At 40.4% G+C, this 20,499-nt stretch overlaps 2 protein-coding genes across 2 annotated transcripts; both read right to left on the reverse strand.

Moving 5' to 3' along the window:
- Positions 1-6,534: 6,534 nt before the first annotated feature.
- LOC138770468 (olfactory receptor 12D1-like) lies at positions 6,535-7,455 on the reverse strand. The gene has a single exon (XM_069949573.1). It carries the CDS (start codon positions 7,453-7,455, stop codon positions 6,535-6,537), a length of 921 nt encoding a protein of 306 aa, XP_069805674.1.
- Positions 7,456-16,415: 8,960 nt separating this feature from the next.
- On the reverse strand, positions 16,416-17,345 carry LOC138770469 (olfactory receptor 12D1-like). Its single transcript, XM_069949574.1, has one exon. It carries the CDS (start codon positions 17,343-17,345, stop codon positions 16,416-16,418), a length of 930 nt encoding a protein of 309 aa, XP_069805675.1.
- Between the last annotated feature and the right edge of the window lie 3,154 nt (positions 17,346-20,499).

Consider the following 20,499-nt stretch of genomic DNA (forward strand, 5'->3'; position numbering starts at 1 on the left):
TTCAGCTACTATGTTAGAACCAACACTCTATACAATATATATATGCAGTACACCCATCTAGAAATAAATAAATATACAAAAATATATGTATATATATATATATATATATATATATATATATATATATATAAATATGTAGAGTTGCCAAACGGCACTGTGTGGCTCAAGGCTCAGATAGGGTGCTCTGCCCCACGGTTCCAGACCCAGGTCCCGGAGGTAACTCAAAGAAGAAGGCAAGAGGCGGCACTCCAAGATTATAGTGAACAAAACGTGGTTTAAGTTTATTCACTTTCCAAGTGGTAACCTAAATCAAAGAAATCAAGGAGTATTCCCAGATAGAGTGTGGTCAACTGAATGGGGTCAAAACACCCTACGCGTTACGTCCCGAACCCGGAACTTCGTCAGGGGTACAGACCGGTTATACAGGGTTGCTTATATATCCAACAAATTAATACATCATATTAAACACCCGGCATGAATAAGTCAGATAACTTACAGGTGGAGGAGAGCTCTAGTCCGCATGTCCCTAGGAATGTACATAATTAAAATGGCGCTTCGGCGTGCTCACGCCCGTTCTGCGCATGCTCCAAGGTTATGCCCAATTCTAAGATGGCCGCGTCAAGCTTCCTTGGTGTTACGCATGCGTCTACGTCATCCAGTATATATCAGAAATGGCGCCCGTAATACTTTAGGGCACTGCGCATGCGCCAATGCTGCTATCGGCGTTTAATAGCCCAAGATGTACAAGCGTAAATATACTCTTATAAAAGCAGTCATACTGGGGGCACATATTCTTATAGACATAAGTAACAGAACGAATAATCAGAAATGTACTTTACAATATTTGCGCATGCGCACAAAGTACTTCGAGATACAAGTCCAACATTATGTTATCGCACATGCGTCAATACGTATACTAAAATAATGTCCGCAATACTCATATCAACACAGAATTATAGCCCATAACAATATCACCACAATATATATGATTTGCAATGCGCTTAGAAGTGCCCACGCATGCGCAGCAGATCGCAAACAACCAGGGAATAATAGCATCCTCACATGGAGAGATCACACCTAAATGCCCAAATATATATACACTATATGAACCATAAATCTCCTCCATGTGCAGATCAAGACGTATATATAATACCTCCAAATAATAAAGTATTTGAAAGTATAGTACGCATGCGCTATTGTACAAACATATAGTAACATAACCAAAAGAGAGTAGGATGGATAGATGTAGCCAATGAATATATTGCCACAATATTGGCATGTGTAAATAGGACTCCCACATGCATAGGAGTACCAATTATATACACTCATACAAAGGATAAATATAAGTAAACCACCAACCCTCATGTATACGCGCATAACACAATACAAAAGAAGGGGAAATGTTTTTCTTCAATTTATGGCGCCACTTTATATAATTAGCGGACAATGTCTCTCCTCCACCTGTATATCCTATATTTAGAATAATGAGTACAATTGGCTACAATCAAACACAAAAGGAATATATATTCATACATTCAAAATCTATATGCATGGCTCTAAAGATAAGAGTCCCAAGTAGGCCTGGCTCTAAGACCAAGAGTCCAGTAAATTATGAAGAAAAGTATATAGTCTGAAGCATCCAGATCCCGTTCCTTTACTTCCACAGTAAATCCTAGGTCGGTAGGTGGTATACAATACAATCAATTTCTGATTATTCGTTCTTTTACTTATGTCTATAAGAATATGTGCCCCCAGTATGATTGCTTTTATAAGAGTATATTTACGCTTGTACATCTTGGGCTATTAAACGCCGACAGCAGCATTGGCGCATGCGCAGAGTGCCCTAAAGTATTACGGGCGCCATTTCTGATATACTGTATACTGGATGACGTAGACGCATGCGTAACACCAAGGAAGCTTGATGCGGCCATCTTAGAATTGGGCATAACCTTGGAGCATGCGCAGAACGGGCGTGAGCACGCCAAAGCGCCATTTTGATTATGTACATTCCTAGGGACATGCGGACTAGAGCTCTCCTCCACCTGTAAGTTATCTGACTTATTCATGCCAGGTGTTTAATATGATGTATTACTTTGTTGGATATATAGGCAACCCTGTATAACCGGTCTGTACCCCTGATGAAGTTCCGGGTTCGGGACGTAACGAGTAGGGTGTTTTGACCCCATTCAGCTGACCACACTCTATCTGGGAATACTCCTTGATTTCTTTGATTTAGGTTACCACTTGGATATATGGTTATTTATTTATTTATTCATGCATATTGCACTTTGAGGGTTTATGCACTTGCACTTTGTATATATATATATATATATATATATATATATATTCATTTCTAGATGGGTGTACTGCATATATATATATATATATTGTATAGAGCGGTGCTTCTCAAACTTTTTCTACTGGAGCCTCACCTAACAGACCAAGGCAATGCCTGGGCCTCACCAGACTGACCAAGAGGGTGCCTGGGCCTCACTATCTGAGGTGAAAGTCTATTTAAAAGCTGAAAATAATGCTTTCACCCGCCTCCCAAGCTCTATATACTAATAAATCACTACAAAATATATTAATAATGTTGCTAAAATAGAGATTTCTGCAAAAAAGCAAAAGGACTGTGCAGATCATAGTTAATTTGTGAAAACTGGTTCCACAGCTGGGCCTCACCAACAACTAGGGGGCGCCTCACAGTTTGAGAAGCACTAGTATAGAGTGTTGGTTCTAACATAGTAGCTGAATATGGTCAGGTAGGGATTCTATGTATTGTTCGAGGGTCCCTCCTGGATATGTTTGGGTGTTTTAAGTGTTTTTAAATTTTGGGTTTGTGCAGGGTTGTTTTGTGTATGTACAGATATATGAATAAAGATTATGTATACTTATTGAACTTATATTTGTGTGCTTGGTGAGTTATGACATACCTCTGTCTCTTGTATACGAAAAAGGCTTCTTTATTATAACTTTTTCTGGGAAAAATACAAACGGCATAAAATACTATGCATTACCTATGTTGTTGAGCAACAGTCTTGGGGATGGTTTTCATTTACATTGTTTTTGGACCCTTTTACACTGGATGAATAAAATAATAATAAAATAATAAAAATGTAAATTTTAGTAGGGAGCTGAGTCTTTTGAGGGATTTGATCTAGCCAATTACGATTATAGATTAAAGGGAACCCGTCTTTAGAGATGAGCGAACTTTTCAAATGTTCGGTCCAACCGGACTTTAGGATTTTTTTGGAAAGTTTGGTCCGACCGGATTTCGGATTTCTTTGGATTTCATAGTTTAAAGCATCTATATGATACGGAGGTAGTGTATTTGCTTGAATTTAGGGCTCTACATGTCAGTAACATCATTATCTTTTCAATATCTCAGTCATTTTTTTTTAGACTTCAATATTCACCATTACAGGGTCTATGCAGGAAACTCACCATTACAGGGTCTATGCAGGAAACTCACCATTACAGGGTCTATGCAGGAAATTCACCATTACAGGGTCTATGCAGGAAATTCACCATTACAGGGTATATGCAGGAAACTCACCATTACAGGGTCTATGCAGGAAACTCACCATTACAGGGTCTATGCAGGAAATTCACCATTAAAGGGTCTATGCAGGAAACTCACCATTACAGGCTCTATGCAGGAAACTCACCATTACAGGCTCTATGCAGGAAATTCACCATTACAGGGTCTATGCAGGAAATTCACCATTACAGGGTATATGCAGGAAACTCACCATTACAGGGTCTATGCAGGAAACTCACCATTACAGGGTCTATGCAGGAAACTCACCATTACAGGGTCTATGCAGGAAACTCACCATTACAGGGTCTATGCAGGAAATTCACCATTACAGGGTCTATGCAGGAAATTCACCATTACAGGGTCTATGCAGGAAACTCACCATTACAGGGTCTATGCAGGAAATTCACCATTACAGGGTCTATACAGGAAATTCACCATTACAGGGTCTATGCAGGAAACTCACCATTACAGGGTCTATGCAGGAAACTCACCATTACAGGGTCTATGCAGGAAACTCACCATTACAGGGTCTATGCAGGAAATTCACCATTACAGGGTCTATGCAGGAAATTCACCATTACAGGGTCTATGCAGGAAACTCACCATTACAGCGTCTATGCAGGAAACTCACCATTACCAGGTCTATGCAGGAAACTCACCATTACAGGGTCTATGCAGGAAACTCACCATTACAGGGTCTATGCAGGAAACTCACCATTACAGGGTATATGCAGGAAACTCACCATTACAGGGTCTATGCAGGAAATTCACTATTACATGTTCTATGCAGGAAATTCACCATTACAGGGTCTATGCAGGAAATTCACAATTACAGAATCTATGCAGGAAACTCACCATTACAGGGTCTATGCAGGAAATTCACCATTACAGGGTATATGCAGGAAACTCACCATTACAGGGTCTATGCAGGAAACTCACCATTACAGGGTCTATGCAGGAAATTCACCATTACAGGGTCTATGCAGGAAACTCACCATTACAGGGTCTATGCAGGAAACTCACCATTACAGGGTCTATGCAGGAAACTCACCATTACAGGGTCTATGCAGGAAATTCACCATTACAGGGTCTATGCTGGAAAAAGGTCACAAATGCAGTGAAGGAGAAGCAGTAGTCATTGGAGGCCAGTGGAGGTCCAGCAATAGTCATTTGAGGCCATTATAGGATCAGCAGTAGTCAACATGGAGGCCAGGCAGGAGCAGCAGTAGCCAACATGGAGACCAGGCAGGAGCAGCAGTAGCTAACATGGGGGCCAGGCAGGATTAGCAGTAGCCAACATGTAGACCAGGCAGGAGCAGCAGTAGCTAACATGGAGGGCAGGCAGGATCAGCAGTAGCCAACATGGAGGCCAGACAGGAGCAACAGTAGTCAACATGGAGGGCTCGGATTTTTGGTAAAATCCGATCCGGATCCCATACCGGGCGAACCGGTTTGCTCATCTCTACCCGTCACCATGAAAAGGCTACCTAAGCAATTAGCATCATATTATAGAGCAGAAGGAGCTGAGCTGATTGATATACAGTATATCTTTATGGGAAAAGATTCAGTATAATTTGTCATTTATTGCTTAAAATCTCTGATGTTTCCATGCTAAAGAGTCCAGTCCACCGAGTGACACCGCCCACTGGGCTCCTTATCACAGAATGAGCAGGGATATTAATCAACATGTTACAAGTTATACTGAAACTTTTCCCAAAAAGATATATCAGTCTGCTCAGGTCTTCCTGCTCTATAACATGATGGTGATAGACAATATAGCATTGTCATGGTGACAGGTTCTCAGTACACTTCTCTTGGAAATTTTTCTTGTGATTTTAATAAATTCCTCTGAAACTAAACATTGGTTTGCTTCAAACTTTGTGGCAAGAGTTTGGGGACAGTCCATAACATGGACCCTGTACACAAGAAAAGGTCTATAGATACACTGTTTTATACATTAGTTTTATATGGAACCACTCCTCCATACCGTATAGCATCTTTAGAAGGAAATGGAGTTTCAATTACTTTAGTTCCTCACCTCACAAATGAAAATTTATATAGAGTGTTGTACGGTCCGGATAATCCCGACCTTCTTGGGAGACCTAATAGCACGGAGTGAAGTACACCGAAGTCAACAAAGTAGATTATGACTATTTAATGGGCATCTCAGCTAAAATGACACGTTTTAAAGATCAGTAAGGCCTCTTTCTCAAGTTAGGATCAGTTCAGACTTGTCTCTACTTTTTAAAATTCCCCAAAAATTCAGCCAAGTCTGATGCTGATCATAACTTATCTGTTACTTGAGGAGGAGGCCTTACTGACCTCCAAATAAATATATATATATATATATATATATATATATATTTTTTTTTTAGCTGAAATGTACATTATACAGTCATAATCTATTTGTCTGACTTCAGTCCACTTCACTCTGTGCGTCATTTGGTCTCTTCTGAAGATTGCCATTATGTGGACCAGTTCTGGATTATCTGTGAGACCTGACTTGCAGTGAGGATTTTTACTCGACATACTCTAAGATGTTGTGTGCTCAGCGCAACAACACAAGGTGAGTTTATCCAAGTAATGTTCATAACTATTGGAAAGATTTACCCTATGGTGCACCAGTTTTTTTTCTCTTCAAGCCTCGAACCAAAATTCACATAGACACACTCCAAAATCTTGTAGAAAGCTTTCCAGGACAATGGAGGCCCTGGATTCACACACAATATTTTGGTCAATTGTTTTACCTAAATCGGGAGTGGAATTGACACATAAGAAAGCTACAATAGAAAAATGTGCACCTTTTGCTGTTTTGGACCCATTCCTGGTTGTAGGGAAAAATATTGATGAAATTTTGACCAGAAAGAGGCCTATAATCCTGTGTGTGAATCCGACTTAGAAAGGTTTCAATTTCTTATAGACAATAGACATCACAGTTTTAGAATGGCAAGGCCAGCAAACATTTATTTGGACACTCTTTAAGCTTGTTCCTATTACTCATGCCTGATTGAAAACAATTTCTTAATGGCAGTCCTCGTGTCATTGTTCCTTAATGTATATATGATTGGGTTTAAGGCTGGAGTTATAACAGAGAACATAATAGCAGCTGATCTGTCCTGATCTAAAGAATCTTTTGTAGAAGGTCGCATGTAGGTGAAGATGGCGGTTCCATATTGGAGGGTGACTACAGTAAAATGGGCGCTACATGTAGACAGCGCTTTCCTTCGTCCTTGGGAAGTCTTTATTTTTATAAGAAATTTACTAATGAAGACATAGGAAAGTAGAGTCAACATTAAGGTTGTTATAGCTAATGTTCCAGTGACTCTATTAAGAACCTTGAAATTAAGAGATACATCCGTACAGGCCAAGTAAAGCATTGGTTTAATATCGCAGAAGAAATGTTTCACTACATATGGTCCACAAAATGGAAGCCTTGCTGTCATTATGGAGTGAATTGATGCATGCGAGAATCCAATAACCCAAGAACATAAAGCCAAACTACAACAGACGTTGTAATTCATGATGGTTGAGTATCGCAAAGGGTGCACAATAGCCACATATCTGTCATAGGACATGGCTGAAAACAGTACCACCTCTGTACTACCAAAGAAATGGAAGCAATGCAGTTGTAGCATGCAACCCCAAAAGGAGATCATCTTCTTCTGAGACATAAGATCCATGAGCATCTTGGGGACAACCGCTGATGAGTAACAGATGTCAAGGAAAGCCAAGTTGTACAAGAAGAAATACATGGGTGTCTGGAGATTAGAATAAAATATAGGGATAATCATAATAAAGAGATTTGCTGCCAGGGTTATGATGTAAGATAGTAGAATGCTTAAGAAGAGAATCATCTGAAAATCATCTTTAATTCCAAGGCCAGTCAAGACAAAGACGGACACTGAGCTGTTCATTGTATGTACTGTATCTGAAACTTGACATAGTAAAATAGTTATGTATAGTGCATGTTATAGAGCCGGAAAGATGAGTTCAGTAATAGAATAATATTATTGTATATGCAAAAAATAAATAAATTAAATTAAAGTGGTATTCCTAGCTGAGCAAGTTATCCACTATCCAATAATATCTATCTTCTATCTATTTATCATGCAAAATATTTCACCCCCCCCCCCCCCCGTGCCAGTGAAGATGTGAGTAGGGGGGAGTAGGCAAGTAGTTGTCTCCTGTGCTCCTGTTATCTCTGCTGCCGGGCGGCGAGGGACAGCACTTCTGTTAGGGGATCCATGGGGTAGCGACAAGGATTGTGTGAATGAGGCCTAAGTGGGTGCCAGTCGGACGTACCAAGATCCTTCAGGTGCGAGACAATATAATTTTTTTTTAAAAAGCCGTGGCACTCCAATGTAACAATCAAAGAAGTGATTTATTTGCCCTTGAACAGTAGCGACGTATCTATCGATCTATCTATCTATCTATCTATCTATCTATCTATCTATCTATCTATCTATCTATCTTCTATCTATCTATCTATCTATCTATCTATCTGTCTGTCTGTCTGTCTGTCTGTCTATCTATCTATCTATCTATCTATCTTCTATCTATCTATCTATCTATCTATCTATCTATCTATCTATCTTCTATCTATCTATCTATCTATCATCTATCTATCTATCTATCTATCTATCTATCTATCTATCTATGTTACACTCTTGATAACACATCATGTTAGGAAATTTAAATGGCAGAATAAGCATTACCATGTCCAAATAATTTTGTTACGTCCCTTATGTTTTCTTAATCTTCATTTTTATGTTTTTTGTTGTTATGTAGTAAAATAGTCATTTTTTTCCTCGCAAGCAGTCTGACGGGTAATGGCTTTGAAGTCTTCGTGCCTGTATATATTGGGTTCAGTGAATTTTTCTATGTAGCAATTAAATGTAAGTGCCCCAATGGGTCTGGTCTGTAGAGCAATTCTGAAATCCCCTCAGCACTAATAGATTAAAGACTAAAGTCAACACCAACAGTCAGAATTATGATAAAAAATAGTGATAAAAATATTTGACTAAGGCACTTCCAGCCCTTCGTGCTGCAGCTAGTTTGGGCCTTAATAACCAAATTAATTTTTCAAAATCTGGTATTGGCGGAATTGACGGCACTTCAAAGGTATGGTGGTGCATGTAGTGGAGAGTAGGCTTGATCGAATAGCGGAAAAAGCTAGGTTCGATCGAACTGGAACCTAGCCGGACCTTCTACATTTGATTCCTGATGCCTTCCCGATCTGTGCGGAAGGAGGAGACATCCCGGGGACCACCTCGAATTCCATGATTCAGCCTAGGTAATAGGCTGTATCCCGGAATTCCAAGCGGTCCCCGGGCTCTCTCCTCCTTCCGCACTGACCGGAAAGGCTTCGGAATCAAATGTGGAAGGTCCGGCTAGGTTCCAGTTCAATCGAACCTAGCTTTTCCCGCTATTCGATCAAGCCTAGTGGAGATGTTCAGCAGCAGGTAGCAGGGGCGTAGCTAATGTCTCATAGGCCCTGTTGCAAGAAATGAACTTGGCCCACACACAGTGCCACACGACTTCTAAACCACAACCAGATCCCCACCCCACACGCAATGAGATAATTTAGCGATGTTGGCACAGGCGGTTCTAGCTTTTTCGTTGTCTGAAACCCCCTGTACCTCTAACTGTTACAAAATGCTCTCACAAAACATAAACCAAGGAATGACATGGTGCCCTCCCCAGTATACAGTATAAAATATAGTTCACTATACATACACCATCAGACAAGGGAGCGGATGCTAGGAATAAGCAGTGTGTGTATTATGGCAGTGTTGCCCAACCTTTTCCACCCTGGGGAACCCCTCTGGGAGATCTTCCAGTGGCCGCACTTTTCTCCATAGAGGATAATACAGTTGAAGACATGTGGGTTATGGCCTTAATGGGACATATTTAAAGACACAAAGAGAAAGAAAGGAATGGGAATATAAACTAATTCTCAAATTTAAAACTTTGCAACAATATTCATGCCAGCTTCATGTTGGCCTATGTGTGACCTGTTCTGGATATGACATGGCAGCTTTATGTCGGCCTATGTGTGACCTGTTCTGGAAATGACACACCAGATTCATGTCGGACTATGTGTGACCTCTTCTGGATATGACATGGCAGCTTCATGTCGGCCTATGTGTGACCTGTTCTGGATATGACATGGCAGCTTCATGTCGGCCTATGTGTGATCTGTTCTGGCTACGACATGGCAGCTTCATGTCGGCCTATGTGTGACCTGTTCTGGATATGACATGGCAGCTTCATGTCGGCCTATGTGTGACCTGTTCTGGATATCACATGGCAGCTTCATGTCAGCCTATGTGTGACCTGTTCTGGCTACGACATGGCAGCTTCATGTCGGCCTATGTGTGACCTGTTCTGGATATGACACACCAGCTTCATGTCGGCCTAATTATGACCTGTTCTGGATATGACATGGCAGCTTCATGTCAGCCTATGTGTGACCTGTTCTGACTACGACATGGCAGCTTCATGTCGGCCTAATTATGACCTGTTCTGGATATGACACACCAGCTTAATGTCGGCCTATGTGTGACCTGTTCTGGCTATGAAGGCCAATATTCATTAATTACTATTCGATAACAGAACAGATGGCAGCCAGAGCTCAGCATCCTCTTGTCACGCCTCACAAGCTTTAGTTTATTGACCTTTTGTAAATTGCAGAACCTTCTCTTGCATCATTCTGTTATTCCTAAAATTTCTAAAATCCTTTGATGAGCTCTGTCTAGATCAGTGTTTCCCAACCAGGGTGCCGCGGCACACTGGGGCGCCGTGAAAACCCGCCAGGGGTGCCGCGGGATCCTGGTGGGAATAGTGACACTGTCACTTTAAGCATCCCTAGAAGCTGCGGCCGCACAGCTTCTATGGATGTACAGATCACTTTGATGTTCCATCCGTACTATGAGCGGGCGGAACATTAAAGTGAATAAAATGTAGGAGCAGGAAGTTTCAGCGTCCTGCTCCTTTATTTACTCCCGTAGGCCGCCGGCACTTCATGGCAGCAGCCTATGGGACTCCGTGAGCTCTCCGGCAGGAGTGATGATGTGACGTCATCACGCCTGCCGCAGGTTCTGTCCCCGTGGCTTGCAAGATGGAGCCAGAAGAAGAAGGAGAGCTGCTCCCTGCAGCCACACAGCCTGGATTAGGCGAGTACGATGTTTTTTTTTTTTTTAACTATTAGTGCACAGCAGGTGGGGGTCTTAGAAGTATGGGGGGCAAATCATGGGGGAAATAATTACTAGGGGCAGAGCAAGGGGCATTATTATTGTATGAGGGTATACAGCAGGCAGCGTTATTAGTAAATGAGGGCACAGCAGGAGGCATTATTATTTAATGGGAGCACATAACAGGGGGCATTATTAGTAAATGAGGGCACATCAGGGGGCATTATTATTGTATGGGAGTACACATCAGGGGGCATTATTAGTATATGAGGGCACATCAGGGGGCATTATTATTGTATGGGAGTGCACATCAAGGGGCATCATTAGTATATGAGGGCACAGCAGGGGATCCTACATACAGGGGCAACCCACATTACTAATTGCTGTACTACACATAACACCAAGCAGCGCAGTTACTACTGTATGGGAGCCTATAGGAGGGGGAATGGAAAGGAAGTTGCTAGAAATGTGTGGAGCCTAAGATGTTTGCCTGGCAGGAGAAGAGATGAAACGTAGCTGGAAGAAATCATGGAGGTCTGGGCCGGATAGAGAGGAAAAGGGAAAGGGATGCTTTAGATCGGAGAAGTCACCTGTGAGTCACTGAATGGCGGTTTTCGTATTTTTTAGAACATTATTTAGTAGGGGTGCCCCGAGGTAATTTTTTTTTTCGAGGGGTGCCCTGAGGTTGAAAAGGTTGGGAAGCATTGGTCTAGTTTGTATATAATTCTGTGTATTTTTTAGTTTTGTATAACATCATGTCTGATGAAGGGAACTAGACTCCCGAAAGCTTATAATCAAACATACTCAGCCTCTAAAAGGTATCGCCTTATTTCTTCTCTAATGGGGCCTGCTGCACTACACCACACTATATGTCAGCATCTTTTTGGCAGTGGAATGCAGAAAGTGTACCTGTCATTATAAAAAAACATTTGACATGTCTTAGATACTAAAGGATGTGCTGCTCTCACATGTGTAGTGGGTATTAGGGACACACAACACACACTTCTCTTTCTTCTCTGGCTGCTCCTGTCTCCTTATCTGTGGCTTTTATTACAGCAAGTCAGGTTTAACCTTTTGACTGCTTTTCTCCATATACTTCTGTTACATTATCAGCAGAAGACCAGTAGAAGGGTTAAACCTGACCTGCTGTAATAAATAGTTACAGATAAGGAATCAGGAACAGACTGCGGGAGGGGGGGGGGCTTTGGCGGCTGCAACCTCTGTGACCGCTGGCAGGTAGATAGAAGAGCCTGGCGCTCACCAGATAAATTCTGCTAATTTACTCAAATGCAACATGCATAATAATAAAGTAAACACATGTTTCGGCCAAGCATGACCTTTATCAGCTCTGGGTCACTACGATTTCAGTGATACCATGGTATACACTCCTGCCGGAATCCCTAGCGTTGCCTGCAAACAACTGACATGTCACTTTCAGTCCATAGCCGCCGCAGAAAACCCTGTCAGTGCACACACTCCATAGTGTGCAGTGGGGAGTTCTGATGCGGGTGGACACGGATGCGCCCGCATCAGAACTCTGCTCCCCGATAGATCATCCAGCCGGTACTGCAGTACCGGCCAGAATGATCTTTTCAGAGACCGTCCATTCCGTGACCCAGCCAGGTCTCTTACTATGTATGAAAATAGCCTAAGGCTGGGTTCACACTACGTATATTTCAGTCAGTATTGTGGTCCTCATATTGCAACCAAAACCACGAGTGGATTGAAAACACAGAAAGGCTCTGTTCACACAATGTTGAAATTGAGTGGATGGCCGCCATTTAATGGCAAATATTTGCTGTTATTTTAAAACAACGGCTGTTATATTGAAATAATGGCCGTTATTTACTGTTATATGGCGGCCATCCACTCAATTTTAACATTGTGTGAACAGAGCCTTTCTGTGTTTTCAATCCACTCCTGGTTTTGGTTGCAATATGAGGACCACAATACTGACTGAAATATACGTAGTGTGAACCCAGCCAAAGACTGTAAATACTTATCTTTCTGTATAGGTAAATAAAAAGTACTAAACTTCATGTTGGTGTGTGTGTGTGTGTGTGGGGGGGGGGGGTGTGTCTTTATTTTCAAAAGAAATATGCTAATGAAGATGTAGGAAATTAGAGTCAACATTAAGGTTAACTGCTGTGACCCAGTGTAGTTTATCCACAAGGACAGCATCCTAAATTGTAGATGTCTTGCCTGTTTCTACTCACTCTTCCTCCGATCATAGGAACATGAACACCAGACTGACAACGTTGGACAATAACATGCATTTATTTTAAAAAAAAAAATTGTATTGTCAATAAAGATGAGCAAACTGAACCTCCTGAATCAAGACTTATTACGAATTCTATCACAAAGTTCGTACGAATCCAGTCCAATCCCTTGCAGCTGGAAAGTTGGCAGCATGCCACCCTCCCCTTCGACATCACACACTTACAATGACAGTTATTTTGCTGCTAGAACAGGCCTTCTGATGTAACCTTACAGGTTACTCACAGAATTAACTTCAACCCAGGAGAGCTGTGGACAGCGGTTGATCACTAACGTACAATGGCTTATTGTGATCAGTGATCCTCCAATGTCGACAGTTCTCCTGGGTGAAGTTAACCCTGTTAATAAAGAGAGAGTATTTTAAACCAATAATAAAGTGTTGTCATAGACTGGTTCCTCTATCTCTCTCCTCAGAAGATCAGCCACAGAGGTTGATGAGGGGGGCTGTACCTAGGTGTTGATAATATTAATATAATATTGATATTGTTGTTTGAGGTTTTCACAGGTGAGATGCAAGACAAATCAGACAAGAAGAAGACAAGCAATTATGGTTCAACATTGACTTTACTCTAACATCAAGTACAAGGGGTAAAAGTCCTTGATCGGTGGAACACCTTCAAAAGTGGAATGGTCTTCGCTCCAATGTGAAACACTTTGAAAGTTCTGGATAAGGCACTTGTAAACAGTACTTGTAATGAGTGCCCATGATGGTTCAGAGTACCCCTTTAAGTTTTAAAAGTCACTTGACACAGCATCCCTATTACAATTACCTATAAACACCTGTAAATAACAGTCTTTTGACTGCCATAGTGGTGACAAAATGAAATAAGAGCACTCTAAATTTGTATAGCGTCCCTTGAATAAGAAGTCCCTTTATGGAAATAGAGGTCCTCGGGCACATAGTAAGTAATGTCCATTAGAGTCTGGGCATATAATAGTCACCAAACATGATTCTTTACAAAAGACAGCAGTAGCAATCACAGTACTACTATGTTTTCAACACACTAACTCTCAACAAAAATACCCACCCCCAAACAATAAGCAGTTTTACTGCAACACACATGGTGTAATAACCAGGCACATTTCTTAAACATTACTTTAAGGCACATTTCTTAAACGCACATTTCTTAAACTTTTCCAACATGGCACAATTTTCAAACTTTGGCAAATTGGGTCTATATAACACAAAGTACTAAAAGGGTGCATAATAGAAGCTCTCTAACTGTCCCTACTGAGTGCAACACTTATGCAGGACTAAGAAACTTTGACCTGTGGACCCTGAAACATCTGGGCATCCAATCACTCCTGAGTGTGCAAACACAGTTGGGAGTTTGTTGATGTGGAAGTGGCAGCCAATATAGTGGTAGATACCCCCTATGGTTCCAGAGGAATGACTGCTGCTACACGAGAAGGTGAAATTGTGTCTCCTGACTTGGGGACCGCCCCTGAAGCAGAAGGTAAGATGATGGGCCTCAACTTGAGGACTGTCCCATATCTCAGATTATGTTGATGATGATTGAGTTTCCCAAGGCAACACACCCGACAAGGTGAAGGCAGCAGCCCACCATCTGCATGGCCTCAGCATAGGGGTGTACTTTACCTCCTCACTGGGTTCAAAGTTGTGCATATAGTCCAGGAGATATTCCCTCTTGACAGACTGGTAACTCACAAAGTACCCACAGCTGTGTTGGACATCCTTTAGAAAGCCATATCCTCTTTAAGTTTATTAAATTGGCTTATCTCTGTTCAGGACACCGTTTTCCCAGACTTTTTTTTTTTGCCTTGAACCAGCTTCTATACTTCTGAGGTGGACTGAAGGGGAGTAGATTTTGCCACAGGAGGGTGGTGTCCGGTCTCTCTGACAGTGGTCTAGGCCTAAGCATGTCTCTCTTCCAAAGTTTCTGTCTGTTTTAGCAACAAGGCCTAGAAATGAACTTCTGCCACTTGGAGGGAGCTCAGGCAAGCTTGATGACCTCAATGGGACTGCTGCACATTCACTATAGCTTGACCGCCTCAGTGGGACTGCTGCATGCTCAGTATGGTTTGACAGCCTCAGTGGATCTCTGCATGCTCAGGCATGCTTGATGACCTCTTCCGGGACAGCTTTATGCTAATTATGGGTTGATGGTGGGACTGCTGCATGCTCAATTGCCCTCAGGACTTCTGGACTCCAGTCACTTACTTGAGCATCCATGCCCAATATGGCTTTTCTAGCATGATGGCGGTGCACTGTATGGAACTGGCTCCTCATTCAAGCCTCCCTGTAGCTGAGCCGTAGTGTCAAGGGAGCCGCTTGCCATGACACCATATTTTCCTCCTCTTTAGGCCACCCCATAAGCATTTGTTGACGCCTGGACTCCTTATACTCCTCGGGCCACCCCCCGAAGCACTGGTGGATGCAAGAACTCCTCATCCTCCTCACGCAACCTCAAGCACTTGAGGACAGTCAGAGTTTGGGTAAGCATGTCTCTTAGGACCACCGCACCACGTTGTGACATTAAAAATCACCTTTTTGCCACTAATCTGTGATTTTGTGTTTTCTGCTTAAAAAGAGCACCGTGGTCCCACTACTAGGCGTTTAAGTGTGGTTCATTAGAGGTTTGGTTCGGACAAACCCGAATTTTACGCTAAACGTAAGAACCTGAGAACCTGCCAAACTGAACTTTTGAAAAGTTCTCTCATCTCTATTGGTTGATTATGCACCTTGGTCCTCCAATCAAAGTCTATTGCACAGCCCTCTTGCATAGCCCAGTGTTACAATAGAAAAAAAACCCAAAACCTTTCAACCCTCCAGACTTTGGAACAAAGTCGATTAGATCTAAAGTAAATTAGATCTATGACCAGATCTAGTGCTGGTCATAGAGGTGGGGCCTACATATTTAGAGGATTATGGCATAACCTGTAGGTAAATATATGAATGTCTAGGATACCTAAATACCCATTTAAAATTTAAATAAAAAAAACAAACAAAAAACTTTTTTTTTTAAATGAATGAAATTACTACAAATTGAATTGAACAACTACAAAATTTGACAAAAGTAATTAGCAAATTTTCACTTTTTTTTTTTTACAATTGAAGATAATTTTACGTATTATATCTGGGTCTAAAACTAACAACTTACTGTTTCACCTATAGCAATAATAGCAAGAATAAAAATATCGGGCACAACATAAACATATTTATTTCCAAATTTATAAAAACATATTCAATTTTGTGTTATTACCAAAATCTTTTTTCGCCTATTCGAAAGTGGTCATATTTTTAGTAATTTATTAAATCATGAATTCGTTTTTTTTTTTAATTAACATTACAGAATAACCTTACTTGTTAGTGACACATAAATGAGTTAATTTAAAGATATAAGAACTGTTGTGTGTATAGTTGTGAGATTAAATATATTCCCTCATTGAGAAAGTCTAAGCAACCTCTTCATTGCATTCTTCATATCTTTGTTCCTTAATGTATATATAATTGGGTTTAAGGCTGGGGTTATAACAGAGAACATAATAGCTGCTGATCTGTCCTGATCTAAAGAATCATTTGTAGAAGGTCGGATGTAGGTGAAGATGGCGGTTCCATATTGGAGGGAGACTACGGTAAAATGGCCACTACATGTAGACAGCGCTCTCCTTCGTCCTTGCCAAGTTTTTATTTTTATTAGAAATTTGCTAATAAAAACATAGAAAAGTAGAGTTAATATTAGAGTTGTTACAACTATTGTTCCTGTGACTCCAGCAAGCAAATTGAAATTAAGAGATACATCCGCACAGGCCAAGTAAAGCATTGGTTTAATATCGCAGAAGAAATGTTTCACCACATTTGGTCCACAAAATGGAAGCCTTGATGTCATTATGAAGTGGATCAATGCATGCGAGAATCCAATAACCCAAGAACACAAAGCCAAACTACAACAGACCTTATAATTCATGATGGTGGAGTACCTCAAAGGTTTTGCAATGGCCACATATCTGTCATAGGACATGGCTGAAAATAATATAATTTCTGTACTACCAAAGAAATGGAAGCAATGTACCTGTAGCATGCAACCCCAGAATGAGATGATCTTGTTCTGAGAAATAAGGTCCATGAGCATCTTCGGAACAACCACCGATGAGTAACAGATGTCAAGGAAAGCCAAGTTGTACAAGAAGAAATACATGGGCGTATGGAGATTAGAATAAAACATAGAGATAATCATAATAAAAAAATTAGCTGCCATGGTTACTATGTAAAATAATAGAATGCTTAAGAAGGAAATGACCTGAAGGTCATCTTGAATTTCAAGGCCAGCCAAGACAAAGACAGTTACTGAAGTAGTGTTGGCTATGTTCATTGTATATATCGTATCTGAAAAACAACATGGTTAAACTAAAGCTAAATGCATACAAAAGAAGTAACGTGTATTTTAGACCCATAATAATGCAATCCATAACAGTAAAGGATGGGGTTCTAAAAGCCACCAGAAGACCTTCAGCTGGCATGGCAACCAATCAGTTGTGTTGGAACTCTGACAGGTGTAATATACACTTAGGGGGACATTTATTAAGACTGGCTTACATGTACGCCAGTCTTAGATAAATCCACGTCCCCATTCAGACATTAACCTTGATAAATGAGGTGTGAGAATAGGCCACGCCTCCTCTCCATCTTGCCCACCAATCAGGAGAGTGGGGGTTTACGGGAGGTGTATGCCGCAGAGAAGGCTATAATCTGCCTCTTCTACGTGGTGTACTCCAGTGGCGCATCTTTACTTAATGTGCCCCTCAGCACCCATCACATATAGAGCAACCTCAGCTACTGAGCCAGCTCCGTATCTCCTTACCACACTTATCACATATACATATACAATATTATGGGAAGGGGTTATTATTCACTTTTCTTCTAGAATGCTTTGTTTCAAATAATAAATGAAATCCCCTTTCTTTTTCAGTCATGAGAAAAGTACACCGTCTTAGAACTCGATAAATTTCAGTATGAGGACATCTGATCTTAAGAAGGTTTTAAAATTAGATAAAGATAAAGAACAGCAGATTTTATACCAGCACAAATTATACCGTATCATTATTTGGAAAAAAACAAACAAACAAAAAAAACACCAAACTGCAGAAAAAGTTGAAAAATGTAAAATGTGAAAAATAGATAACATCCTTACTGCTTCCATAGAAATGAAAGGAGACCTGACACCTGGAAACTGAGTACCAAAGTGATGACAATGTTCCATAGTTGTTGGGGAAAGAATACACATTTTCTCTTTCATTTAGTCTGTGACTGCAATGTTCAAAAAAAAATAAAAAAAAAATGTTGGTTTATGTAGCAGTGAAGTGCCAAAGAGGTGTGGCCAAGGCAGTTTTCTGGTCTGGAGCATTTAGGCATGTATTAACACAAGGTCAACAAGGAAAGACATTATCAATGATCCTAGAAAAGTAACTGTTCGGGTTTGGAGAATGGTGGTAAACCCAAACAGTTTGACAGGACTGCTCAGCACTACTTATAAGGCCATTTAAAAACAATTTAAGTCCATTAAAGTGGTAAAGATCCCATCCCAGCAAACACCCAACAAGGATACACTGTGCAGTCTCGGACTCTCTAGGCCTTAGTTATATGTTCATGTTCCAATAGAAATAAAAAGGTTGTTTGGAAGGGTTGCAAGGATAAAGCCTCTAAAAATAATATTGAGGCACACGTTAGATTTCCAAAGTTTTGCAGCCACAGAACCTGGGCACCTTGCAGCCATTGACCATGTATACTTATATGACCATGTATGTAAAACTTTAAACTGAAATGTAAGGCCATCTATTCAGTATCATCTTGGCTAAAACTAGACAATGACCCCAAGCACCCTGGTAAATCTACAACACAATGGCTGATAAGGTCATACAAAAAATAAATATGTCCGGGGTGTTCTAGAAGCTATTCATTTATAGGTGCTCGAAGTTTTTCCATTTTGACTTTATTTTCGTTAACACAGTGAAATCTGTTGTTAGATTTTGTACATCACATTTTACCTAATTTACGTAATTTCACCTTACATATTTTTTTAAATATGTAATGTCCTTACATGTAAAACCATAGAATGAATAGAGGGTATAATATATATATATATATATATATATATATATATATATATATATTTATTTATTATTGCCCACATAAATTTAATACAAATTGTAAAAAAAAGAAAAAGAAAGACATTTAAGGTTTTAAAAATGTATATCTAAAACATTTGGGTGAAATTTGACTGTAATGTAATGATCTATAGTAATAATTATAAATTACTGTTGCTCATCAAGATCTTCTAAGGTTTCATTTTGGAACGGATCTTATGAACTTAAAAACTTTTAAGGCCACTTGAGTTGTAAGGACTTGTACTGTATTTTTCTTAAAAAAAAAAAAAAAAAAAGTATATTCTCAAAAAGCCATATAACACCATTGCACCATGTTCAGTCTCCTCTTCAGTCCTGTTTAATGCCTGGAGGGGCCAAGTTGCTGTGTGAGTAGCTTTATCAGTGCCTGGTAGTAAGGTGCTGGAGTTAGAGGCAATATGATTAGTTAGTGCTCACAGAAGCTTAGTTTTGTTTTGAGTTTGCTACTGAACCTGCCTGACGTGTAAAGGTTGTTTATTTTTGATTGCCGGCACCACAATAAGTTGGACTTTTATTTTTGGACTTTATGCCTGTGTGTCCCTGTCTATGTCTGCCAAAACCGTCAATCCTGCTTATACCACAGCTAATTCCATATATATATATATATATATATATATATATATATATATATATATATATATATATATACTGTATATAGATGGAATATTCACTTTTAGAGATGTTACATCCATAGGCTTTGTTTCCACTTTGGGATTTTATTGGGATATGCCAGTCGTCTTTTGATAATGATAGCCACAAATAATGAGCATATTCATGTTTACGTACCTTAGCTTTATCCTTATATTGTTAAGATCTTGACTGGGAAAGGATCTTAAGCCTGTGATATATATATATATATATATATATATATATATATATATATATATATACAGTGGATTTTTTTCTGTGTTGTAATTAACAATAAATGTCCCAATGGGGATGGTCTATAGAGGAATTCTGAAACTAATTCTGAGGGGACTAATACAGCTTTAATCTCAATAGAAAACATTGAGGGCCAACAAAAACAGCAAAAAAATAAAATTACACTACAAGTTGAGCTAGCAAGTGACTGGCCGTTCCTCCGACCAACATCATCGGGGGTTCACCACAGAAGCACTGGGGAAGGACCGACCAGCCCCCAGTGGGAGGAAACCCCCGACCCTCTATGATACGGCTCCACTGATTCTAATGGAGCCCTGTCATAGAGGGGCAGGGGGGTTTCCTCCCACTGGGGGTGGGTCGGCCCGCCTCCAGTGCTTCAGCCCGGGCCTCATGGTACATTCCCTTTAATCAAATGTGATGGCTAATTCATGTCAATCACCTCAAAAACATTTTTTGTATCAT

Source organism: Dendropsophus ebraccatus, chromosome 13 (genome assembly GCF_027789765.1).
Source record: "Dendropsophus ebraccatus isolate aDenEbr1 chromosome 13, aDenEbr1.pat, whole genome shotgun sequence".
Classification (NCBI taxonomy): domain Eukaryota; kingdom Metazoa; phylum Chordata; class Amphibia; order Anura; family Hylidae; genus Dendropsophus; species Dendropsophus ebraccatus.